The 27,351-nt window shown below is 46.0% G+C and overlaps 1 protein-coding gene across 1 annotated transcript in view; it reads left to right on the forward strand.

The window, feature by feature from the left end:
• WBSCR17 (Williams-Beuren syndrome chromosome region 17) overlaps positions 1–27,351 on the forward strand; it is a 630,593-nt gene that overhangs the window by 460,663 nt on the left and 142,579 nt on the right. Inside the window, exon 6 of the mRNA XM_011932129.1 lies at positions 18,298–18,415. Within this exon, the coding sequence (XP_011787519.1) occupies positions 18,298–18,415 (118 nt within the window). The remainder of the gene's footprint in view (positions 1–18,297; positions 18,416–27,351) is intronic.

The raw sequence follows: 27,351 nt of genomic DNA on the forward strand, positions 1-27,351 counted from the left end.
TGCAAAAATTATTTGGGTGTAGTGGTATGTGCCTGTAGTCCCAGCTACTTGGGGGGCTGAGGTAGGAGGATTGCTTGAGCCTAGGAGGTTGAGACTACAGTAGGCTATGTTAGCACCATTGCACTCTGCACTCCAGCCTGGGGGACAGAGCAAGACCTTGTCTCTTAAAAAAAAAAAAAAAATTATCCAGCTACTTTGGTTTTTTTTTAGGCTATAGAGTTGGTCCAAATTACATCATCTGACATTCTCAGAGGCAGAAGTCATTATTATCCTTTATGATAAATTCCTAAGAGTAGAATTTCTAGGTCTAAGACATGTACATTTTTAATGCGAGACAGATTCCCAAATTACTTTCCAGAAAAGTTGTTTTTCATATTGAATCCTTGTTCTTTTTCTTCCTCTCTGCTAAGTATCTCTTGGTGTCTCAGAGTTCTGTTCATTCTTCTATAATAATTTAAAACCTGTAACACAATTTAAATTTTAGTTGCAAGTCAGATGTAAGAAAGGGTGACTTTATTTTTCCAAATAAGAATTCAACTTGCTCTCCAGCCCTCGTGTTCACCAATGATGGCAAAGAAAACTAATCTTTTTGTTTCAAGGTAACTCAGTTTCTTCCAGTTGAAAACTTCATCTCTTTCAGGACAATTGCTCCATTAAATCGAGATTTCGACAGGCTGTTATTTGTAAGGCCTGCTCTTCCCCCTTGAAAGTTCTCCTTCTCCCAGCTTTCCTCTTAAATAGTGCCTGGGAGCAAAGGAAGCTGGTGCTGCTTTGGGGCAATGACAGAGGTGTCTGCGCTGTGACCTTTCTTCTGGGACATTTCTGGCTTCTGTTGACACCTCCCAATCTTGAATTTTGTCCCTTCTGTATTCATAGCCAATGTCCTTGGCCCTGCTGCTGAACTTCAGGCAAGATATTCACCCAGGTGGTACTCTCCTGTCCCCTGACTCCCTTTGTGAACCAGCCTGTCTAGTTCTTTGCTTCCTGATATGGTTTGGTTCTGTCCCTACCCAAATCTCGTCTTGATTTGTAGCTCTTGTGTGTCGTGGGAGGGACCCAGTGGGAGGTAATTGAATCCTGGGGACGGGTTTTTCCCATGCTGTTCTCATGTTAGTGGATAAATCTCATGAGATCTGATGGGTTTATAAAGGGCAGTTTCCCTGCACATGCTCTCTTGCCTGCCACCATGTAAGACGTGACTTTGTTCCTCCTTTGCCTTTTGCCGTGATTGTGAGGCCTCCCGAGCCATGTGGACTGTGAGTCCATTAAACCTCTTTCCTTTATAAATTACCCAGTCTTGGGGTATATCTGTATTAGCAGTGTGAGAACTGACTAATACACCTCCCCTTCACCTGGGGTACTTGGGAACTTCAGGATTTCCTACAGGCCAGGAGCTGGCTGTGGGCATTTAGAGCATTATTTTAGGTCCTCTCTCTGCCTAAACATCACTCCACCATTCCTGCCCCACTGCCCACAGCATGCTGCAAGACCATTGCCTCCCGCCAGAGTGCTAGGCAGGAAGCAAAACATCCATCTCTTTGCCTTCCCATCCTCAAACCCATTTGCAGATTTTTCTACCCGCTCCCTGAGTTCCAACGTGAGCAGTAGGGTGAGGCTGAAACTCCCCCGGGAGAGACCTTCCCTTGTGTCTTCTCTTCTCTCTCCAGACTTATTCCCCAGCCCAGGGAGATTTAGCTTCTGTGTTTGTCTGTTTTGCATTGCTCTAAAAGAATATCTGAGGCTAGATAATTTATAAAGGAAAGGGGGTTATTTGGTTTATGGTTCTGCAGGTTGTACAAAAAGCATGGCGCCAACATCTGCTTGGCTTCTGGTGAAGGCTTCAGAGATCTTCAATCATAGCAGAAGGGGAAGGGGGAGCCAGCATTACATGGTGAGAGAGGGAGCAAGAGAGACAACGGAGGTCCCAGAGTCTTCATTAACAACCAGATCTTGCTGAACTCATTACCACAGGGAAGGCGCCAAACCATTCATGAGGGATCTGTCCTCATGACCCAAACATGTCCCATCAGGCCCCACCTCCAACTCTCGTGATCACATTTCATCATCAGATTTGGAAGGGACAGACATCCAAATTGTATCAGCCTTTTTGGGCACTGGAACTTTCCCATATGTCAGTACTTCTCAACCGTAATTGTGCTTTAGAATCAAATACGGACGTCGACTAGTCAAACCAGTGTCCGGGAGTGCACCTGAACACAGGTCATTTTTCAGGATTCCCCAGGTGATCCCAAAGTGAGCCATCAGTGAGCCCAACAGCTTTGTCTTATTACCATTACTTTGAACTCATTACCATGGGGAGAGTGCCAAACCATTCATGAGGGATCTGCCCTCATGACCCAAACACGTCCCATCAGCCCCCATTTATAACACTGGTGATCACATTTCGACATGAGATTTGGAAGGGAGAAACATCCAAATTATATCAGCCTTTTTTGGGGTTGGAACTACCCGTAATGTCAGTGATTCTCAACCCTGGTTGTGCTTTAGAATCAAATGTGGATGTAGACCCATGAAACCAGTGTCTGGGAGTGTACTGAACACAGGTAAGTTATCAAGGTTCCCCCGTTGATTGTAAGGTGAGCCAGCAGTGAGCCCCATGGCTTTGTCACAGCCACCATCCTCTGGCTTCACCGGTCTGCTGTCCTTAATATCTAAAGGGAGGCTTTTGGAATTTAGCAAATGCTTTTCTCTCTCTGATGCACGGCTCATGCACTTGAGATCCGGGCTTAGAGACTATCGCTTCAGCAGTTAACTTCAGGAATCTATTTTATAGTCACAACAGAAAATTAACATCTCCTTTGCTTTTCTTTCTATCTCAGCTCTGGCAGTCTTCCCCCAGATCAAGGCTACAGCTGCCTCTGGATGAGATGGCAAATCCAGCATAGAAAAAGCCCATTCATATGTTTCAAAATAAATTATTACACTCTTTTACTTGACTACTTTCTTACAACTATTTTGCTGCTACTGTAGCCCCTAAATACGCAAGGCCATCAGAAAGCTGTCTTCTTATCTGAATCTCATTTGTTCCCAAGAACAGTTGCTGACATCTGACTGTCCTTGGTAAACATCATAGGCCAGTGCTGAGAAGCATTTTAAAAATCAGATTTGTGGAGCTTATTGTTTTTGCTGAAGTGGGGTGTTAAGGAGACTTGGTTATGGAGACCAAGTCACTCACTAGAGAAATTTCTCTTGGGTTTTAGTGGTCAAGTAACTATCCCTCTCTTATAAAAAAAATCTTTTAGACACTGCAGATCCATCCAACGATTCTGTCTATAGTTGTGATGAAAGAACTTGGAGCTGAATTTTTGGTACACTCTTATTAAATATATAATATGTCAAAGCCTGCATTTTGTCTGCTAAACTTATCCTTGGCATCATCTTTTTTTTTTTTTTTTTTGAGGCAGAGTCTTACTTCATCACCCAGGGTGGAGTGCAGTGGCACAGTCTCAGCTTACTGCAGCCTCTGCCTCCTGGGCTCAAGTGATTCTCCTGCCTCAGCCTCCCAAGTATCTGGGACTACAGGCGTGAGCCACCACACCCAGCTGTTTTTATTTTTTATTTTTTATTAGAGACAAGGGTTTCACCATGTTGGCCAGCCTGGTCTTGAACTCCTGACCTCAGGTGATCCACCCACCTTGGCCTCCCAGAGTGCTAGGATTACAGGCATGAGTCACTGCACATGGCCCTCTTGACATGATCTTTTTTGCTCTTTGTCTTCCAATTCCCAATTATTTATTTTTATTTTTAACCTTTTTAAGCGACAGGTTCTTTCTCTGTGGCCCAGGCTGTAGACCCCTGGGCTCAAGCGATCCTCCCTCCTCAGCCTCCAGAGTAGCTGGGATTACAGGTGCACACCACCACACCCAGCTACCTTTTTTTTTTTTTGGTAGAGATAGGGTCTCTCTATGTTGCCCCCTGGCTGGTCTCGAACTCCTGGCCTCAAGCAGTCCTTCTACCTCAGCCTCCCAAAGCTCTGGGATTACAGGTGTGAACCACCACATCTGGTCTCAATTACTTTCTTTGCATTTTGTTTTATCCCCTAGTGCCTGCATTGATATAGGATATCCTAAAACATTCTCAGAAAACTTCTCTACCATGCAGAAATCTCAATATTCAAATTTCTTTCTTTTCGGAACACTGTTGGTGTTGCTAGCCTGATGCTGTTCTCAAATGTACATCCTAAAGCTTTTATCAGAGTTGTTCTTGCGTCAGCCCTGGAAGTTGAAGAGGGATTATTGCCCTCCTTTTGATGAAAAGGAGGCTGATCGGTCTTTCAAGTCTTTCTCTTCACCTGAGTCCCCATTCATTCTTTCAGAGTTACCTTCCTAGCTGGGTGCAGTGGCTCATGTCTGTGGTCCAGCATTTTGAGAGGCTGAGACAGGCGATCACCTGAGGTCAGGAGTTCAAGACCAGCCTGGCCAACATGGTGAAACCCTGTCTCTAGTAAAAAATACAAAAATTAACTGGGCCTGGTGGCGTGTGCCTGTGAGCCCAGATACTCAGGAGGCTAAGGCAGGAGAAGCTCTTGAACCTGGGAAATGAAGGTTGCAGCGAACCGAGATCACGCCACTGCACTCCAGCCTGGTGACAGAGTGAGACTCTGTCTCAAAAAAAAAAAAAGAAAGAAAGAAAGAAAGAAATGGCCAGGTGTGGTGGCTCGTGTACACCTGTAATGCCAGCACTTTGGGAGGCCAAGGCAGGCGGATCACTTGAGGTCAGGAGATCGAGACCATCCTGGCTAACATGGTGAAACCCCATCTCTACTAAAAGTAACAAAAATTAGACGAGCGTGGTGGCAGGCGCCCGTAATCTCAGCCACTCAGGAGGCCAAGGCAGGAGAATGGCTTGAACCCAGGAGGCAGAGGTTGCAGTGAGCCGAGATCACGCCACTGCACTCCAGCCTGGGCCACAGAGCAAGTCTCAAAAACAAAACAAAACAAAAACATAGTCACCTTTCTGCCAGTCTCTCCCAGTCCATAGAGACTGTACTCTCCTCCACGGCTTCATCTTCTAGCACAGAGGTTGGTGAAATTTTTCTCTGATGGGCTGGATAGTTAATATTTTAGGCAAAATCAAGGCTATTTTGTGGATAAGTATAAACAAAGTGCAAAACCTGATTTCTACGAATATTTTATTGACAAAATCCAAAATGTAACGTTAATGAGTCTGGGTGTTTTTTATTTTTTTTTTGTAGTCTGGGTCGACTAATGAGAACATTCGAATTTTTGTGTGTACAGGTGACACGTCGCTTTGTTTACATTCAAAGTTAGTGTTCCCGTCATCATCAAATCAATTATAAGTGTTCATCTGTTGAAAAAAAAAAAAAATCCTTAATTCTCTGGCCAGACAAAAATAGGCAGTGTAGTTTGCTGCTGATGCCTGTTCTAGATCTTTCTCTTTTTCTTTTCCCCAAACATTCACTCAACCATGTCTCATCTCACAAGATAGCTCACCAGACACTTTAAAATATACATACACAGTATATATAAAGTATCGGTGGCTGACAACGGCTTAACGTGTTACCACTTCTGAAGAAGCATAGTGCATTTACAAAAACACTCTTCCACGCTTATTTGCAAATCAGTTTCTCAAAGCTTCAAGGAAATATGATTACCAAAAAGTAAAAGTATTATCCAGAGAAAATTGCTTAAAGGGAATATCTTACTAGGGAGTTTCGTGGGTCTTTGTTTTAATAAAACAAGCCCAGACAGAAATCAGTCAGCCAAGGAAATGCGTTTTGAGACTGGCAACTTCAATCCCCACTGGCATTTTTTTCTGCATCTGTGAAAAATCACACCCCAGAGAGATGAGCGCTTCCTTTATCCTACAAAAGGAAACGCTCTTAATTCCTTGACAGTTCACTTTCCAATCTGAAGGAAGTTGCCGTTTCAGCATGAATTATCTTTTCAGCAACAAAGGTGAAAGTGCTACTTCCTCTTAAAGGCAAAGCACTGGCCTTTGGGTCCTGTTTTCTTGTGAGATTATTTGTGAGCTGGATGCAGTGTCTGATTGTTTTAAAAGACGGCCGACTTGTCCTTTTGGTATTTATTTGTATAGCAGAGGCAGCTGGAACTCTGGGCATTAAATTACCGTACTGTGCCAGTTGAGAATTCTATTCAAGCCAGCCAACTCCTTCCTCAAAATTATATTTTTAGTGTTTAGCAGCTACAAGTTCCCAGAAATCTTTGAAGTGGGATCACTTATTTTACCCAGTGCAAGAGCTCTTAGCTGCTGCCATTGTGAGATGATCTGGTCTGGGAGGCAGTTGGGTACCTGGGAGGGGTGAGAGAGCAGAGGCCCCCTGGGTTGCCCCTAACTCTGTACTTATTTGCGTATGTTTCCCCTTGGTCAGGTTACTGAACCTCTGAGCCCCAGTTGGAAAACAGGGCTAATAATATCTACCAAATAGAGCTGCTTTGAGGATTAGAAGTAATCATGAACCAACCAGGCGCAGTGACTCACAGCTTTAATCCCAGCATTCTGAGAGGCCATGGTGTAAGGATCGCTTGAGGCCAGGAGTCAGAGACCAGCCTGGGCAACAGAGTGGACCCTGTTTCTACCAAAAGAAAAAAATTAGCAGGACATGGTGGTGCGTGCCTATAGTCCTAGCTATTTGAGAAGCTGAGGTGGGAGGATTGCTTGAGCCGGGAGATCGAGGCTGCAGTGAGCCGAGATTGTACTACTGCATTCCAGCCTGGAGTGCAGGTTTTTTTTTTCTGTCTTATGTATTAAAAATAAATACATTTTAAACATTAAAATCAAAAAAGAAATAATCAGCCAGGTGCGGTGGCTCACGCCTGTAATCCCAGCCTTTTGAGAGGCTGCGGCAGGCAAATCACGAGGTCAGGAGTTCGAGACCAGCCTGGCCAAGGTGTTGAAACCTCATCTCTACTAAAAATACAAAAAATTTGCTGGACATAGTGGCAGATGCCTATAATCCCAGCTACTAGGGAGGCTGAGGCAGGAGAATTGCTTGAATCCGGGAGGCGGAGGTTGCAGTCAGCTGAGATCATGCCACCGCAGTCCAGCCCAGGGGACAGAGTGAGAGTCTATCTTGGAAAAAAAAGAAAAAAGAAAGAAAAGAAAAGAAAAAGTAAATAATCACAGATTGTCCTAAGGTAGCACCAGATGCATTGACATGCCCAATAAAGGGTGCTGTCGGCCTGAGTGATATGCTCCTATCTTGTTCTCCTCCTCCTTCCCTGCCTGGTCTTTTGGTCACTGTGGCTTACCGTTATCCCTCCAAAACAGGATCCATTTGCGTGGGGAGTAACAAGCAACTGCCCAGGAGAACACAGGCTTTGATCAATAGGGGATTGATCACTTGTCACAAGGAAGGAGAGCATGGGGAGTATCCTCCAAAGCAGTGTCTCCCTCGGGAAAGCAACAGGAGGGTTTTATGGGGTGATGGAGAGGGGAGAGAGTGTGTCATTACATGCAGAGGAGGGTTCCCGGTGGCGCAGGCACAGGGAGCCATCATGCCATCATGCCAGCACCCAGGTTGCATGTGATGGTAACAGAGCTGTAGTTCTGTTTAGCACTGTCATGAGAAAGTTCACTTGAGTTCATCTATAAATCACTGGGGGATCTGTCAGGAGCTGGTTTTAACCAACTAGGTGACCATATAGGGTTTAGGAAGAAACAGGCTTCAGGAGAGGAGGCTGTAAAACAGGCTGATTGCTCAAATTGAGTAAATTCCTATGATCCCTGGAGACCCTGCCGGTTTGCTTACAATAATGGTGCCTGTGCCAGTGGGTATAGACTGGATGTGTGATATGATTACAAAAGGGTAATATCCGCATGAGCATTTATTCTAATGTATTAGGAAATGGTATAAAAGAATTCATCATTGCTGATATTATAACAAAATGCACTGAAATCAGTGAATTTCTTTTTGTTTTTGTTTTTGTTTTTGTTTTGAGATGGAGTCTCGCTCTGTTGCCCAGGCTGGAGTGCAGTGGCATGATCCCGGCTCACTGCAATCTCCGCCTTCCAGGTTCGAGCAATTCTCATGCCTCAGCCTCCTGAGTAGCTGGGATGATAGGCATGCACCGCCATGCCCGGCTAATTTTTGTATTTTTAGCAGACATGGGGTTTCACCACGTTGCCCGAGCTGGTCTCAACCTCCTGACCTCAGGTGATCTGCCCACCTCAGCCTCCCAAAGTGCTGGGATTATAGGCATGAGCCACCGCACCCAACCTGAAATTAGTGAATTTGCATTAAGCAACCTACTGATTGCCAAAGAAGTTGGCGGTACTACCAAAATACTCAGTACTGATTACACCTTGAGGGTTGGATTTGCAGACATTCATTCATACCAGGACAACTCCAGGGGTGAGGATGAGTGTTTTACACACGGGGCTTTTTAATGTGGAAGTGCTTAGCAAACAGCTGAAGCAGAGCTAAGACCAAAGGAAACGGCAGCTGTTTGAGTCTGAGGTCAGAGAAAAGCAGCAAGTCCCAGCAGGCCAGTGGGAATCAGGAAATAGACAATAGAGTCAGCCCCTGATCCCTGGGTCAGGGACCATCATCATGGTAGAATTTGGAGACATGGCTGCCAGAGAACAGAGACCAGCAGGTGGCTGGGGTCTAAGAGAATATCAAGAGGTGATAGGCGTCGGGGAAAAGCAAGGGTAAGACATGACAACACCAGGACTTATGCCCAACAGGTGACTGAGATGGCCAGCCATGTGATGACAAGCAGGCATCCAAGTGGGAGAATGTCACCAAACAGGGGAATGATGGGTGGGTGGAAGACATTGGTCCAAAGGGGCTGCCTTCTAGTGCATTCTGGAGATAGACACTCCCCTAATTTACAGGCTATGAATCAGCAGATTTTCTGTGTGTGTGTGTTTTTGTTTTTGTTTTTTTTTTTTTGAGATGGGGTCTGGCTCTGTCACCCAAGCTGGAGTGCGGTGGTGTGATCATAGCACACTACAGCCTCCAACTCCCAGGCTCAAGTGATCCTCCAGCCTCAGCCTCCCAAGTAGCTGGGAATACAGGTGTGCATCACCATGCCTGATTATTTTTCTAAAAAATTATTTTTGGTAGAAACACATGGTCTCACTATGCTGCCCAGTCTGTTTTCAAACTCCTGGACTCAAGCAGTCCTCTAGCCCGGACCTCCCAAAGTGCTAGGATTACAGGTGTGCACCACTGCACCTGGCTCACAGTCTCTGGTTTCTAGCTCCTTCTTTTCTCTCCACCACTGGAGCCTGCTCTTCCCATACCTACAGCCTCACTCATTGATGTACAACGCAGGGACACAAGGCTTCAACTAGAAATCATTATTATTACATTGTAATATATAATGAAATAATTCTACAACTCACCATCATGTAGAATCAGTGGGAGTCCTGAGCTTATTTTCCTGCAACTAGACAGTCCCTTCTGGGGGTGATGGGAGACAGTGACAGATCATCAGTCATTAGATTCTCATAAGGAGGTTGCAACCTAGATCCCTCCTATGCGCAGTTCGCAGTAGGGTTTGCACAACTATGAGAATCTAATGCCACTGCTGATCTAACAGGAGGCGGAGCTCAGGCGGTCATGCAAGTGATAGGAAACCTTATCCGTCAGTACAGATGAAGCTTTACTCACTTGCCTGCCGCTCACCTCCTGATGGGCAACTTGGTTCCTAACAGGCCACCAACTGGTGCTGGTTCATGGCCTGGGGGTTGAGGACCCCTGGGGTAGAGTAGCCAGGCCAAAGGATTTATCAGGTTGATGGCTGGAAAGGAATTGAGAGAGGCAGAGATGCCAAGGAAGAACTCATACTTAATTCAGAAGGGAATAGTGAGCCATTGAAGGATGTAGAGGAGGGGAAGCATCTAGAATACAGATGAGCCCTTTGTCACCTATGAAAAGAAAACGCAATGAGCTCGAGAAGCTGTATATGTCTCAGTGCCAATCTCTGGGGCTGCCACCCTCTCCTCACTGTCTGTTCCTTTGCTTTTCTGTCATTCAGTGGAAACTTGTGTGTGTTGCATATATTTCTGTAACAGCAACAATAAGTGATTATTTTTAATTTCTGTTCTTCTCTTCTGTAATGGAGCTATTAGGCTTTGGCAGATCCCTTAATATGATTATGATTTTTGAATGATTTTGAATTGAAATGTTTGCACTAAATCGCCGTTGAGTTTGAAGGATGAGGCTGGAGACTCATGTTCTCAGGTCTCATCAGGCCCCAAGTGGTATCAACTGCAGCTTCCGCAGCTGGGCCAGTGGTGGGGATGCCTTGGAGGGGAAGCGAGGGCCGTGCTTTGCTCCTGATTGTCAGGATGAAGTGGCTAACCTGCCACTCACGAGGCAGGTGCCAGATGGGATGGGCGGTAGCTTTCTGTTGGAGGACTGCCCCTCCCCAGTCAGAGGACAAGGACAGCCCCTCGTTTATCAGTCCAGGCAGGTAGCTCCAGAATACAAAGAAGGTGCCCACTGAGCTCACCAGCAGCACTGGCTGGCCTGCCCATGGGCAGATTTGTCTTTTCTTTTTTTTCTTTTTAAAATTTTTGAGACAGGGTCTCACTCCGTCACCCAGGCTGGAGTACAGTGGTGCGATAATAGCTCATTGCAGCCTCAACCTCCCAGGTTCAAGACATCATCCCAACTTAGGCTCCCAAGTAGCTAGGACTATAGACGCACGCCACCACACCTGACTCATTTTTTATTTTTCGTAGAGACAGGGTCTCCCTGTGTTGCCCAGGCTGGCCTCAAACTCCTAAGCTCGAGCAAGCCTCCCACCTCGGCCTCTTAAAGTTCTGGGATTACAGGTGTGAGCCACCATACCTGGCTAATTTTTTATTTTGTATAGTGACAGGGATTTTTGTAATTTTTGCTTTGTTGCCCGAAGTGGTCTCAAACTCCTGAACTTAAGCGATCCCCCTGTCTCAGCCTTCCAAAGTATTAGGATTACAGGCATGAGCCACCCTGCCCAGGGAGATATGCCCTTTCATTATTTAATGTCCTCCACAGTGATCACCAGTTAGACATTAGCCACCTGGCAGGGGTCTTGCCAGCTCCCAGCACTATAGGGAAGGCTTGGTGTTTGCAGAACAGTGACTTTCTGCTTCTGCTTCCAGGGAGGGTCACCTGCTGGGGCCAGTCCCACCCTCTCCTTTCCAGCCTCTGTCAGGCTCTGTAAGCAGATTTTGATCGTGATGGGCAATTTTCTTTTTTTTTTTTCTTTTCTTTTTTTTTTTTTTTTTGAGATGGAGTCTCACTCTGTCACTTAGGCTGGAGCATATTGGCATGATCTCTGCTCACTGCAACCTCCTCCTCCCAAGTTCAAGTGATTTTCCTGCCTCAACCTCCCAAGTAGCTGGGATTACAGCTGCCTGCCACCACGCCTGGCTCATTTTTGTATTTTCAGTAGAGATGGGGTTTCACCATGTTGGCCAGGCTGACCTCGAAGTCCTGACCTCAAGTAATCTGCCTACCTCAGCCTCCCAAAGTGCTAGAATTACAGGCATGAGCCAACACACCCAGCCAGTTAGTATAATTTTCCTGTGACACCAACAGCGACCATTGTCACACATTCATTCCACATCCCTACTGCACTGGGCTTACCTCCTGCCCCTTCATCTGTAAGTTCTGATAGCGCCTGCTTGGGACACACGTGGAGGTTTGGTTTCCCACGGCCTCCTGGGCACCTCTGGGCTGCTGACCTGCCCTGTCCTGGTTTGAACGAAGACATACCAAATGGAGACCTCGCCACTTTGTTGTGAGAAACCCCAGAACTCTGATAGAGAACCTGTCACATGTGCTGAGCAGAGCTGTTTCCACCAGAGAGGGGACTTCGGGCAAGTCATGCTGTGAAGCCTTCTCTCCTTACCACCCACAGCCACAGATACCATCCAGATAAAACCCAGTTACTTTAAAATATCAGGCTGGGCTGGGCGTGGTGGCTCACACCTGTAATCCCAGCACTTTGAGGGGTTGAAGCAGGTGGATCACTTGAGGTCAGGAGTTCGAGACCAGCCTGGCCAACATGGTGCAACCCTGTCTCTACTAAAAATACAAAAATTAGCCAGGCATGGTGGTGGGTGCCTTTAATCCCAGCTACTTGGGAGGCTGAGGCAGGAGAATTGCTTGAACCCAGGAAGCGGAGGTTGCAGTGAGCTGAGATGGCATCACTGCACCCTAGTCTAAGCAACAGAGCGAGACTCCATCTCAAGAAAAAAAAAATCAGGCTGCTTGACAGGGAAAGATGTTACCCAAAGGGTAACTGAGAGGGATCTGGAAGAGGAGGAAGACTGTCTACTCCCCTCCTCAGTGAAGGTGATGTGATGAGCTTCTGATCCCTCTGTCTCCTCCCCTCTTTCCTCTCTCCTTTCCTCTCCCCTTCTCTCCTCTCTTCTCCATCCTGTCTCTGGCACTTCATCCTGCTCTCCCTCCTCCATATTTCATCCCTCCCTCCCACTCCTAGTTAGAACACACTCCCCTGATATCCAGTTGGTTCCTGAAGCATCATGGCGCTCTTCCCTAGAAGGAGTCCTCTCCCAGATCTGTTCTGCACATTCATTCGCTCAGCAGTATTTGGTGAGTGCTCTAGCTGCTGGAAATACCATGAAAAATGACAGGCATAACTTTTCTGCTGTCAGGGAGATACCTGAACATCCAGTGGGGTAGAAGGCTCCACAGGCACAGCACGGTCCCGCAGGTGCAAACACAAATCTCTGAGTTCCGTCTCTGGACCCAGTCCATGGTTCTGGACCAGACCCAAGAAGGTGCATTTTTTTGGCTCTTTTCTTTTCTTTTTTTTTTTTTTGAAACAGAGTCTCGCTCTTTCCCCCAGGCTGGAGTGCAGTGGTGTGATCTCGGCTCACTGCAACTTCCGCCTCCTGGGTTCAACCGATTCTCCTGCTTCAGTCTCCCGAGTAGCTAGGATTACAGGTGCATGCCACTAGGCCTGGTTAATTTGTGTGTGTGTGTGTTGTTTGTTTGTTTGTTGTTTTTGTAGAGATGGGGGTTTTCCCATGTTGGCCAGGCTGGTCTTGAACTCTTGACCTCAGATGACCAGCCCACCTTGACCTCCCAAAGTGCCGGGATTACAGGCGCAAGCCACTGCACCTGGCCAGAAGCTGCATTTTCTAAGGAGTTATTGGGTTGATGCTGGTACAGTCGACCCCTAGACTGAACTCTGGGAAACAACTTTTCCGCACACAGGGCAATGCCCAAAGCCACTGCTTTGGGAGAGTTGGTGGCCTGAGCGCTTTCTGTGGTTTTAACTGCGCTGTTTGCCTCTCAGAGGTTAGAAAGCAGAATCTCAGAGCAGGGTCTTCACTACACTCTTGTCAATGCTGGATGTTTTCAGACTCCAAGCATAGGCTTTTGGGGAGATTTTTTATAACTTACCAGAATTTCTTGATGTGCTCACAAATGCTATCTAGAAAATGGAGCTAACACCAAGGACATCTCCCTGTCCTCTACTTCTGTGCTGATGCCAGCATACCCAGGTACCTGTGTCTTGGGTAGACTCTGACTCCAGCTCTTCCAGAAGGAATCTTGCCTGCAACCTTCCTCTTCTGGCTGCGTGATAAACCTTTTTTTTTTTTTTTCCTGCTCTGGATCGTAAGTAGGAGGGGTTAGCGTAGGTCATCATCACCATTTGGGTGCAAAGAACAGAAACTTATCTAACACGGTTTATGTGGAGAAGGACCAATTGCAAAGACACAAAGGACCCTCCTATAACTTAGGGGCAGAGAGCAGAGCCAGGGCTCTCAGCAGATGGAAAGCCAGGGTTCCCGGGTAGCCAGTCACCCCCACACCCATGTAGTCTCCATTGTCCATGTGCCTCCTCCTTCTGCTCAATCATCCATGTGCATGGAGCACCTCAGGAACTGCCCACAATGGCAGCCTGAGCCCTGAACACGTATAAGCCTATTGAGTTCTAGCTCCTAGAGCTGTCTTCATTTCCAAAGCCACCCCTTCAGGAGAAACCAAATTCCAAGCTTCAGAGGAAACATAATCTGACCAGGCTTGGGATCAGTGCTCATTTTCTGGTTCGGTTAGCTGAGGCCAGGGAATGGATTCATTCAGTGCTTTTCCAGACTAAAGGTCAGGCTGCTTCTCTAAAAGGGGCTAAGAGCTGGGAAGAAATGGTGGACATTAGAAGCCATGCTTTTCCCTGGCATAGTCCAGGGTGGCCCTGCTACACTAGCAGAAGCAAGGTCCTGTTTGCATAAGTGTGATTGGCTTGAGATTTCTGTAAGAACACAGAAGGCACCTCCCAGTAAGAAGGTGAAGGCACATTACTTATTGAGCTCCTGCTCTGTGCACTGGGCCCATTGCAGGTTTTCTCTTGTTTAATCCACACAACAATACCCTGTAGAAATTTTTGTTTGTTTGCTTTTTTGAGATGGAGTCTCGCTCTGTCACCCAGGCTGGAGTGCAGTGGCACGATCTTGGCTTACTGCAACCTCCACCTCCCAAGTTCAAGTGATTCTCCTGCCTCAGCCTCCTGAGTAGCTGGGATCACAGATGCACACCACCACGCCCAGCTAATTTTTGTATCTTTAGTAAAGACAGGGTTTCACCATGTTGGTCAGGCTGGTCTCAAACTCCTGACCTTGTGATTCGCCCACTTCAGCCTCCCAAAGTCCTGGGGTTACAGGCATGAGCCACCACGCCGGCCCCCTGTAGAGATTTAACTGGGATCTAGAGTGCTCCATTGACTTATGCAATTATAGTCTTCAGCGGCAGCACCAGCGTTCAACTCTACACATTTCATGCTGGTGCCACCACTGAAGGTGAATGAAGAGGCTCATCCACTGCTGCCTCACCACATGGGTACCTAGTGGCTTTCTGTGGAATCAGAAACCAGGATGCAAAGGTCAAAGTCAAGTTAGAAGTCAGAACCGGCCGATGAGGGTCTGAGACTACAGTCCACACTTCCACTCCAAAGAATTCCACCTAATAGCTTCCTGGCGGCCCCGGTGGTGTTTCAATGGGCCTCCTGCGTGAGGTGTCTCTTTTGCCCAGGGAAGCATCATAACGGTGTTTCTGGCCTTTGGCAGTGTGGGCATTTACCAGTTCCTCCATGAAGCCTTTTCTAAGGCATGCAGTTAAGCAAAAGGGCTAAAACCAAGGGCTTTGAAGCCAGGCAGATGCTGAGCTCTATTCAGTGACTCAGGTCACCTAATCTCCTTGTGCCTCAGTTGTTCAATGGGGATGGTTCTGCCTCCTTCAGTGGGTTGTGGCTCTGCATACATGAGATGTGCATGGAAAGTACTTTGTACCTTGTGCTTGAGACAGGAAATTGCTCAATAAATAGTTGCAATAACAATAATAATTATTATATTATTATTATATTCACTCTTAGTTGCTTGGATGACAGAGGTATGTCTTCTGTTTTCCCACCTTCTACAGCACCAGGAAAATGCCGTAGACATCTTTATCTCCATGTATGCCCAATGCTTAGCTCCAAATTATAAGTGAGAACATGCAGTCTTTGGTTTTCTGTTCCTGAGTTAATTTGCTTAGGATAGTGGTCTCCAGCTGCATCTGGGATCTAGAATACATCCAGCTATAGAAAAGGGCATAATTTGGTAAATGCTGAGAAAATATTTACTCAATGAATGTATTATATAAGGGTTCCTATAAAGTCTGGAAACAGGGGCAAAAAGATATAATAAATTATCTATTGATACTATACTACAATGCACAATGTAATACAATACTTAATATTTATCAGCGTGGTTTTTCTCATTTACAACACATGGTTCCATACATCATACAACATTGGAAAGAACGTGGTAGAATAATACAGCATTCCCGTCAATCCCTGCACACATATACATGTGTTGTATTGTCTCACATGATTGATTGACTGATTGATTTTTGAGACGAAGTCTCACTCTGTTGCCCAGGCTGGAGTGCAGTGGCGCGATCTCAGCTCACTGCAACCTCCGCCTCCCAGGTTCAAGCAATTCTCCTGCTTCAGCCTCCCGAGCAGCTGGGACTACAGGCATGCACCACAACGCCTGGCTAATTTTTGTATTTTTAGTAGAGATGGGGTTTCACCATATTGACCAGGGTGGTCTCGATCTCCTGACCCTGTGATCCACCTGCCTCAGCCTCCCAAGGTGCTGGGATTACAGGTGTGAGCCACTGCACGCAGCTCTCACATGATTTTTTAAGAATTTTGGATGCAACAGGTACATGTGTAGATTTGATACATGGGTGTATTGAGTGATGCTGAAGTTTGAGCGTCTGTTGATCCTATCACCTAAATTGTGAACAGAGTACCCAACACGTAATTTTTCAACTCTCCCCTCTCCCTCCCTACTTGCTTTTGGAGTTCCTGTCTATTGTTACCATCTTTAAGCCCGTGTGTACCCAATGTTTCACTCTCACTTACAAGTGAGAACATATGGTTCTTGATTTTCTGTTCCTTCATTAATTTGCTTGTTAGCCTGGCCAGAAGCTGCATTTTCTAAGGAGTTGCTGGGTTGATGCTGATGAAATTGATCCCTGGACTGAAATCTGGGAAACAACTTTTCCGCGCTAGTGTTGAACACCTGTGTCCGTGCTGCAGCAAAGGGCACAATGCTGTTCCTTTTTTCTGGCTGTATAGTATTCCATGGTGTATATGCACCACATTTTCTTAATCCAGTCCACCACTGATGAGCACCTGGGTTGATTTCATGATTTTGCTATTGTGAATATTGCTGCAATGAACATGGGGATAAAGGTGTCTTTTTGGTAGAAGGATTTATTTTCCTTTGAGTGTATACCCATTAATGGGATTGCTTGGTTGGATGGGAGTTCTACTTTCAGTTCTTTGAGAAGTGTCCAAACTGCTTTCCACAGGGGCTAAACTATTTTACACTGCCAGCCACAGTGTATAAGTGTTTCCTTTTCTCCACAACCTTACCAACATCTGGTGGTTTTTTGTTTGGTTTGTTTTTGTTTTTTTTACTTTTCCTTTTTTTTTTTTTTTAATGAGACAGAGTTTCACTTTGTCATCCAGGCTGGAGTGCAGTGGCGCGATCTTGGCTCACTGCAAGCTCCACTTCCCAGGTTCACGCCATTCTCCTGCCTCAGCCTCCCGAGTAGCTGCGACTACAGGCGCCTGCCACTGCACCCGGCTAATTTTTTTGTATTTTTAGTAGAGACAAGGTTTCACTGTGTGAGCCAGGATGGTCTCGATCTCCTGACCTCGTGATCCGCCCGCCTCGGCCTCCCAGTGCCGGGATTACAGGGTTGAGCCACCGCGCCCGGCCTTTTTTACTTTTTAGTAATAGTTGTTCTAACAGGTTGCCTCACATGATTCTTGTCTCTAATTTTCAATAGGTCAACTTGTGCCTTTAGCCTTCCCCGGAAGAAACAACCAAGGGGATGAATTTATATAAAAATAAAATAATCCTTTGTCCCGACTTCATGGTTACTCTACAGATGCTCTCTCTGTCTGTCCTGCGGAGACCTCCTCTCTGCGGGCTGCGGTGTCTCCTTGCCATTTCTGATGGATGCCTCTAGGCACTAGGATGTGTTTCCTCCCTGAGTCTTCACCCTTTTCTAAAGACGCCACGCTGGTCCACTTTCTCCCACCGTAACATGGAGGTTGGAGCCCTTGTTTGCAATCTCCTTCTCTCCGGTTTCCCGTTGCACTCCTAGCTTGCTCATTCTCTTTTTCCTGGGGTGGGGAGTGATGCATCTTGCTTCTCACCTCCAAGCTTCTTTGAGACTGCACAAGGATCCCCATCCTATCACTCAGCTGTCAACAGAGTGCAGCAGGGACCACTTCCTATGTGTGCAGACGCCATGGGATACATGAGACCAGCCCTTACACCATCTACGAGTGAGCTGCATTATCCCTAGATGCTTCTGAAGCTAAGGCTCGGTGACTCAAGCCTGCAATCCCAGCACTCTGGGAGGCTGAGGCGGGCGGATCACCTGAGGTCGGGAGTTCGAGACCAGCCTAACTAACATGGAGAAACCCCATCTCTACTAAAAATACAAAATTAGCCGGGTATGGTGGCACATGCCTGTAATCCCAGCTACTCAGGAAGATGAGGCAGGAGAGTCACTTGAACCCGGGAGGCGGAGGTTGCTGTGAGCCAAGATCGTACCACTGCACTCCAGCCTGGGCAACAAGAGCAAACTCTGACTTAAAAAAAAAAAAAAAAAGACAACCTTACAGAGAGAGGAGGGGGGGGAATTGAGGGAAGTGACTTGATTTGCTAGACTGGAACCCAGTACATGCTAGGACGGTGCCAATGGAAGGGCTTCGGGTGCTGACACCTCAATGAGCTTCCATTTCTTTCTCCCTCCCGCAGGACCCCAGCCATGATAGGCTGTTCGTTTGTGGTCAACAGGAAGTTCTTCGGTGAAATCGGTCTTCTGGATCCTGGCATGGATGTGTACGGAGGAGAAAATATTGAACTAGGAATCAAGGTTTGTGACATGGTGTCCCTTCCTCTTGGTGTGTCCACGTTTGTGAGCAGAGCTGCTTGATCATCTGTGGGGTATATTTAAAGCTTCTTACAGCTGATGAATGACAGATTCGTTTACTCCGCCCTGTCCCTGGGAGATGCATGAGCTGCACTGTCACCCCTCCTTAGGTAGAGAAACCTGGGCTTTCCCCTCTCCAAAAGTTGGCTGATGGATTTCATGCCTTGGCAACCCACTCTAGGCATTAGCTGGAGAGGGTGGTTCCCACTCCCATTCAGTTTTGTTCTCTTCTTAAATTTTTCTTAAATGATCTCCTTAAATTAATATTTTCAGGCCAGGCACAGTGGCTTATGCCTGTAATCCCAACACTTTAGGAGGCCACGGTGGTAGGATCACTTAAGGCCAGGCATTCAAGACAAGCCTGGGCAGCAGAGCAAGACCCTGTCTCTACAAAAAATAAAAAATTAGCCAAGCATGGTTGTGCATGTCTGTGTCCCAGCTACTCTGGAGAGTGAGGCAGGAGGATGGCTTGAGCCCAGGAGTTCGAGGCTGCAGTGAGCTATGATGGCACCACTGCACTCCAGCCTGGGCAACAGAGCAAGACAGACCCCGTCTCTCTAACAAAGGCATTTGTGGTTTAGTGTTTACACCTGCAGATTTAGTTTTAACAGCTTTATTGAGATGTTATTGACATATACAGATTTTGGTGGCTCACACCTGTAATCCCAGTGACTTGGGAAGCCGAGTCAAGAGGATCACATGAGCCCAGGAGTTCAAATCAGGCTGGGCAAAATACCAAGACACTGTCTCTACAAAAAATAAAAAATTAGCTCACACGTATAATCCCAGTGACTTGGGAAACCAAGTCAGGAGGGTCACTTGAGCCCAGGATTTCAAAACCAGCCTGGGTGACGTAACAAAACCACCAACTCTACAAAAGATAAAAAATTAGCCAGGTGTGGTTGTGTGAACCTGTAATCCCAGCTACTCAGGAGGCTGAAGCAAGAGGATCACTTGAGCCCAGGAGTTCAAGGCTTCAGTGAGCCGTGATTATGCCATTGCACTCCAGCCCAGGTGACAGAGCAAGACTCTGTCTCATACAAAAACAACAACAACAACAACAACAACAAAAACCAAACCAAAACAAAACAAAAACTACATGTTTAAGGTATACAAGTGAGGTGAGGTTTGGATATACATATACATTGTGAAACGAGCACCAAAATCACGCTAATTGACACATCCATTACTTCCCTCTAATTACCACTGTGTGTGGGTGCTGGTGAGAAGATCTAATTTAAGATCTATCTTCTTAGGAAATTAAAAGTCTACAATACCGTATCATTAACTGTGGCCACCATGCTGTACATTAGATCTCCAGAAATGATTCATTTTGTTTTGCAGTGACCTGGCAGGAAAGGTCTGAGTGTGAGGCTCTGCGGGCTTGGTGGTGATGGTGGGAACTGCTTAGCAGGCAGGACTGTGTGGCTGTCTCTGATCCCTGAAGCAAGGAGGGGGCTCCTGGGTTCTTCCCCAGCAGCACAGTCCTGTCCACCAATGCTCCTGTACCACCAGATTGTGGGATCACATACATTCTCCCTTCACTCCCTATTTTTTGTTTTTTATTTATTTAGTTTATTTTATTTGAGATGAAGTCTCGCTTTGTTGCCCAGGCTGGAGTGCAGTGGCATGATCTCGGCTCACTGCAGCCTCCATCTCCCAGATTCAAGTGATTCTCCTGCCTCAGCCTCCCAAGTAGCTGGGATTACAGGCACGTGCCACTGCACCTGGCTATTTTTTATATTTTTAGTAGAGATGGGATTTCACCATGTTGGCCAGACTGGTCTTGAACTCCTGACCTCAGGTGATCTTCCCGCCTCAACCTCCCAAAATGCTGGGATTACAGGCATGAGCCCCCATGCCTGGCCTTTATTTAATTTAATTAGTTAATTAATTAATTTTTTGAGAAGGAGTCTCGCTTTGTCACCCAGGCTGGAGTGTAGTGGCGCAATTCGGCTCACTGCAAGCTCCACCTCCCGGGTTCACGCCAGTCTCCTGCCTCAGCCTCCCGAGCAGCTGGGACTACGGGCGCCCGCCACCACACCTGGCTAATTTTGTTTTTGTATTTTTAGTAGAGACGGGGTTTCACCGTGGTCGCCAGGATGGTCTCGATCTCCTGACCTTGTGAACCACCCCCGTCGGCCTCCCAAAGTGCTTGGATTACAAGCTTGAGCCACTACGCCTGGTCTATTTTATTTTTTATTTTTCTTCTTTTAACTTTGGTTTTAGGTTCAGGGGTTCATGTGCAGGTTTATTATATAGGTGAATTGTGTATTACCTGTATTGGTAATTGACACCTCAATGAGGGCAGATTGGTGCACAGATTATTACCCAGGTAATAAGCAGAGTACCTGATAGGTAGTTGTTTGATCCTCACCCTCCTCCCACCCTCTGCACTCAAGAAGGCCCCAGTGTCTATGGTTTCCTTCTTTGTGACGATATGTGCTCAATGTTCAGCTCCCACTTATACGTGAAAACACACAGTATTTGGTTGGATGTTCCTGCGTTAATTCGATTAGGATAATGGCCTCCAGCTCCATCCATGATCTCCTTCTTCTTACAGCTGTGCAGTATTCCATTGCGTACCTGTACAACACTCTCTTTACCCAGTCTGCCATTGATGGGCATTTAAGTTGATTCCATGTCTTCCCTATTGTGAATAGTGCTGCAATAAACATACGTGTGCATGTGTCTTTATGGTAGAATGATTTGTATTCTTTTGGTTCTATAACCAGTAGTAAATGAGATTACTGGGTCAAATGGTAATTCTGTTTGAAGTTCTTTCAGCCATTGTGGAAAGCAGTTTGGGGATTCCTCACTCCTTGTTGATGGGCTGGAATGAAGGGTCCCTGCAGAGCCCAGTCTGCCCCCAGGCAATTTCTCCCTGGCTTTGTCTCCTCCATGACAATTCAGCTCCCCTGCCACCCAGGGTAGGTCTTTATTAAAGTGTCACTTGCCTCAGGGTCATAGATGTCACCGTAGAGTGCAGTTACTTGCCTCTTACAGTATTTCCAGGCATCTCCAGCAGCTGGAGATGGGGGAATAATTTTGCCTCTTAACTTTCCATAAACCACATCATCCTGCGGGCTGCAAGGTGATCTTGACATAAACCTTGGTTTTCTGCCAGTTCTTAAAGTGGGATTGGGTGCTGTTGGTTGCAGAAAGGCAAAGGCCTGGGTTCTGAGTCTACACAGAATTCTCTGGTTCTCATGTTTGCAATCAGCATTCACCTCACCTGGGAACTTGTTAGAAGTGAAAATTCTTGGGCCCCATCTCAGACCTACTGAACCAGAAACTCCAGAGTGGCAGGGAGTCCAGCTCCCTGTGTTTACCAAGCCCTCCCACCCCACCAGGTAACAGTTATGTGCCCTTGTTGGAGAGCTACTGGTCTACCTCTAGGTTTAGGCAACTTCCTGGCACATGCATGGCCTTTTAGTAGAAAGGAGTCTAAGGGAGAATCCACCTCTTTCTAGTCCCTTCTCCAGGTATCCCTCCATGACCACACTGGCCCAAAGTGAGTCCTTTCTTCTTACTCCAGCCTACACAGCCAGAGCCCTGTAGGCACCAGCATCTACTACCTTTTTAACTTCATGTACAGGTGCCTCCACCAGGTGACTACAGGGTTCCTGATGACAGAGCTCGCTTTTTCAAATGGAATAATATACACAAGGCGCTTCAGAGACAATACTACTTCTCCTTTCATTTTGTGCTATTTTGTACTGCTTAGAGCTCAAATGAGTTGCATAATAAATGCATGCTTAAGAAATCCATCCCCACCACCTGAATAAAGAAGCAGGGCTTTATGTAAATATATATATGTGCATATATATAATTTTCATGTAGTGTATACACATACATTTACATATACAAGCTTACCTATAAGTAATGACCCAAAACCCTATGCTTTCATTCAATGGAAAAATTTTAATGTGAGAACAGTATTTTCTTGATTTTTTTTTTTTTTAACCAAGAAATGGGTCAATCTGTGATCTTTCTAACGATCTTTGAAATTTTTTGTTACTTTTTAATTTCATCCTCAGTAAGTAAAGATCTGTCACAAGAACACAAGAATTGAAAGTCTTACTGGGAACAAAAATAGCAGTTGACTCTAGGGCTCTGGCCTGCGTGAAAGGCAGCTTGCCTGTGACCAAAACAATAAATACAGAAAAGGACGTTTAAAAAAGCCAGAATTGAGAAAATAAATGGGATGGAAATTGAAAGGTTTCATCTTGCTCTGAGTAATAGTGATCAGAAACTATGAACAAAGCGTATTATAGTAATGCATCTAAATGTTAAGAGAGAAAAAAAATTCTCCAAGGACAGAAGAAAAGATAGGTTACTTTTAAATGACATAAAGTCTTTCTCCAACATATCAGTCCATTTACAAAGAAAAGGCATTCTCTTCTTCTGCTCTCTTACATAAAAACATGGCACCCAAGATTGTTGCATCTTCCTGGGAAGTTCTTTCTAAAGGAAGACAAGGGAGACACACTTTCAGATCCCCAGACTACCAAAGGATGTCTTGGCTTTACCATGAATCCCATGGACTGAATAAAACGCAGAATTCCTGTGTGGGTGCATTGGATTGTTAAAACATTTGTGAGAATGATTTATTTATTTTGGGTATATATCCAGTAATGGGATTGCTGAGTTGAATGGTAGTTCTAAGTTTTCTGAGAAATCTCTACACTGCTTTCCACAGTGGCTAAAGTAATTTACATTCCCACCAGCAGTGTACAAGTGTTCCTGTTCTCTGTAGCCTTGCCAACATCTGTTGTTTTTTAACTTTGTGTGTGTGTGTGTGTATGTGTGTGTGTGTGTTTTTTTTTTTTTTTTGAGACAGAGTCTTGCTGTGTTGCCCAGGCTGGAGTGCAGTGGTGCGATCTCAGCTCGCTGCAACCTCTGCCTCCCAGGTTCAAGTGATTCTCCTACCGCAGCCTCCCGAGTAGCTGGGACTATAGGCGCGCACCAGACCTAGCTAATTTTTGTATTTTTAGTAGAGACAGGATTTCCCCGTCTTGCCCAGGCTGGTCTTGAACTTCTGACCTTAAGTGATCTGCCCGCCTCAGTCTCCTGAAGTGCTGGGACTACAGGCATGAGCCACAGCTCACGGTCTTGAATTTTTAATAATAGCCATTCTACCAAAAAGACATCTGCATTCATATGTTCATCACAGTGATACTCGCAATGGCAAAGACATAGAATCATCCAGGTGGCTGTCAACAGTGGATTGGATAAAGAAAATATGGTACACAGACACCATAAAATACTATGTAACCATAAAAAAGACTGAAACCATGTCCTTTGCAGCAGCATGGATACAGTGAAAGGCCATTATTCTAAGTGAATTAATGCAATAACAGAAAACCAAATACCACATGTTCTCACTTATACATGGGAACTAAACATTGGGTACCCATGGACATAAAGATGGGAACAACAGACACCAGAGACTACTAGAGTGGGGAGACAGACAGCGGCCACAGGTTGAAAAAGTACCTATTGGGTACTATGTTCAGTGCCTGGGTGATGGGATCAGTCGCTCCCCCAAAGCTCAGCATCACACACTACACCCATGTGAGAAACTTGCCCGTGTATCCTCTGAATCTAAAACAAAAGTTGAAGTTTAAAAAATTAATATGAGGCTGGGCACGGTGGCTCATGCCTGTAATCCCAGCACTTTGGGAGGCCGAGGCAGGTGGATCAGGAGGTCAGGAGATAGAGACCATCCTGGCTAACACGGTGAAACCCCTTCTCTACCAAAAAAGACCAAAAAAGTTAGCCGGGTGTGGTGGCAGGCGCCTGCAGTCCCAGCTACTCGGGAGGCTGAGGAAGGAGAATGGCAGGAACTTGGGAGGCAGAGCTTGCAGTGAGCCGAAATCGCGCCACTGTACTCCAGCCTGGGCGACCGAGCAAGACACCGCCTCAAAAAAAAAAAAAGCCTAAGTTTGTCTGTGATACAGTTCAAAGCAAAGTTCCTGGTCTTGCCCAAGTATAGAGTGAGCCTTGAGATTTCACAAACTGGTCTTTCATGGAGGGGCATATATGATTGATGGCCAACAGTTCAACTGAATACTTCTGATTATAATGGAAACTTGGTGAGTGCCTTCTGTAGCCCAGCAGGCATTTCCACTGGGGCTACCACAGTCAATACATGGAGTCTCTATCTCCATGAAATTTATAGTCAGACAGAAATACTGTTCATTAAACAAATAATTAGCACTGTGATGAGTGTGAAAAGACAAGATAGAGCAACGCTATGGGAAAATATAGTAAGGGAATATAGCCTAGTCTAGGGAGTTGGGAGGAACCTCCCTACGGAAATGCTATTTAAGAATTTTAAAATGAGTTTAATGTAGATAAGTAAAGAAGGAGGTGTGCAAGAAAGAATATTCTAGACAGAGAGAAAAACATCTGCAAAGATTTGGATTTCTGAGACACACACACACACACACACATGCGTGCACATATGCAAAATTTTGAAACCAATAAGCCATCATGGAGGAAAGGATATAAGAGGGTTTGAGGATGCTCAAGTAAGATAACCTTCTTGCCTACTCCAGCCCAGCCCCAGGGCCTTTTCATGGTTCAGCCCCTGCAGGGGTCTTTTTGCTGGGTTCCCTGTCACTCCATAACAGTCACCAGGAAAGGAATCAGACTGTAAGTCCGTGTTGGCTTAGATGAGTCATGATGAGTGATGGGCAAAGAACAAGTGTATTTTAATTTGCACTCAGGGTAAACATAACATTCTTAAAAAGCAGAGTTGCACCCAGATGCCTTAATTGCTGGTTGCATAGCTCAAGATGTCTCTGAGCCATTCCATTTCTCTGAGGAGTTGGGATGCCACTTTCAGGACTCAGGTGGGAGCACAGTTAGAACTCCTGCCATCTTGTCTAGGTCTGTCCATTCAAGCTTAAGGCAGTGAAGACCTAGGGGGTCGTTCACAGACTCGGGGTTTCATAGTCTCTGAGCCAACTGAGATCACATCAGCAGTGGGTTTGAAGGTTTTCCTCTTTCGGAGGGGTTGTTTACAATTATTTATTTATTTATTTATTTATTTATTTATTTTGAGATGGAGTTTCACTCTTGTTGCCCAGGCTGGAGTGCAGTGGCGCAATCTTGGCTCGCTGCAACCTCCGCCTCCTGGGTTCAAGCAATTCTCCTGCCTCAGCCTCCCAGCTGGCTGGGATTACAGGCGCACACCACCACGCCTGGCTAATTTTTTGTGTTTAGTGGAGACAGGGTTTCACCATGTTGGTCAGGCTGGTCTGGAACTCCTGACCTCAGATGATCCACCCACCTCGGCCTCCCAAAGCATTGGGATTACAGGCGTGAGCCATCATGCCAGGCCTACAATTTTTATATACATAGACAAGTTCTCACTGTCACTTAAGCTGGAGTGCAGTGACAAAAATTATAGCTCACTACAGCCTCCAACTCCTAGAATCAGGTGATCCTCCTGTCTCAGCCTCCCAGGTAGCTGGGACTGCAGGTGCACACCACTACAACGAGATGATTTTGTTGCTTTTTGGTTCTTTTGTGGAGATGGGGTCTCACTATGTTGCCCAGGCTGATGTCAAACTCCTGACCTCAAGGGACTGCCCCACCTCAGCCTCTCAACATGCTGGGATCACAGCGGTTAGGCACTTTGCCTGGCCTTGTATAGAAATTATGAGCCTTCTGGAATGGCCAAAGCCCCAGGAACCTGAATGAAAACGGCATTTCCTACTCCCACGGGTCTCTTGACCCTGTCTCTTGTTCTTAGTTTTGCTTCCCTCTTGTCTATAGCTAGCTCTGGCAAGGCCTTCTGCCTGCCCTCCTGATCACCGCCCTAGCCACTTCTCTATGGTTTTAAGGACCCACCATCTAGCATCCATGTTAACCAAGATAGATTTCCCCCTGCCTTCTCTGAGACCTCTGGCATCAGGAACCCTGATTCCCAAAGCCTCCTGTGGCCTGTGTTGTCCGTTTGGAACTCTCGAGCTCAAGTTTGCTACATCCATTGAATTATGTAATTTGCATAATGGTCCATCCCGGAGAGGACCAGACCATCAGTCTGTTTTCATTTTCATACTTTTAAGATTGCATGAGTCTTTGGTTCTCTCCCCTGTTGGCATTGGTCAAGGTTGGGTCCAAGGCCTGGTCTGAAGGTCATCTTTGGCTATGTGAATACCTTCGTAGGGCAGAGCCCGAGTTTATCTGTGATACAATTCAAAGCAAAGTTCCTGGTCTTGCCCAAGTATAGAGTGAGCCTTGAGATTTCACAAACTGGTCTTTCATGGAGGGGCATATATGATTGATGGCCAACAGTTCAATTGAATACTTCTGATTATAAGGGAAACTTGGTGAGTGCCTTCTGTAGCCCAGCAGGCATTTCCACTGGGGCTACCACAGTCAATACATGGAGTCTCTATCTCCATGAAATTTATAGTCAAACAGAAATGCTGTTCATTAAACAAATAGCACTGTGATGAGTGTGAAAAGACAAGATAGAGCAATACTATGGGAAAATATAGTAAGGGAATATAGCCTAGTCTAGGGAGTTGGGAGGAACCTCCCTACGGAAATGCTATTTAAGAATTTTAAAATGAGTTTAATGCAGATAAGCAAAGAAGGAGATGTGCAAGGAAGAATATTGTAGACAGAAAGAAAAACATCTGCAAAGATTCGGAATTCTGAGAGATAAATGTGTCCTGAGAACCTTGGGAGTTCAGGATGGCTGGAGCAGAGAAAGGGGGAGGAAAATGTCTTACATTCAGCAACAACAATCAAGGTGGGGCCCAGATTGTGAGGACTGATAAGCAGAAAGTTAGCTTTTTCTTAAGGATCACTGTGGACATTTTAGATAGGTAGGTTAGGTAGATAAATAGGTAGGTAGG

Source organism: Colobus angolensis, unplaced genomic scaffold (genome assembly GCF_000951035.1).
Source record: "Colobus angolensis palliatus isolate OR3802 unplaced genomic scaffold, Cang.pa_1.0 Scaffold122, whole genome shotgun sequence".
NCBI lineage: Eukaryota > Metazoa > Chordata > Mammalia > Primates > Cercopithecidae > Colobus > Colobus angolensis.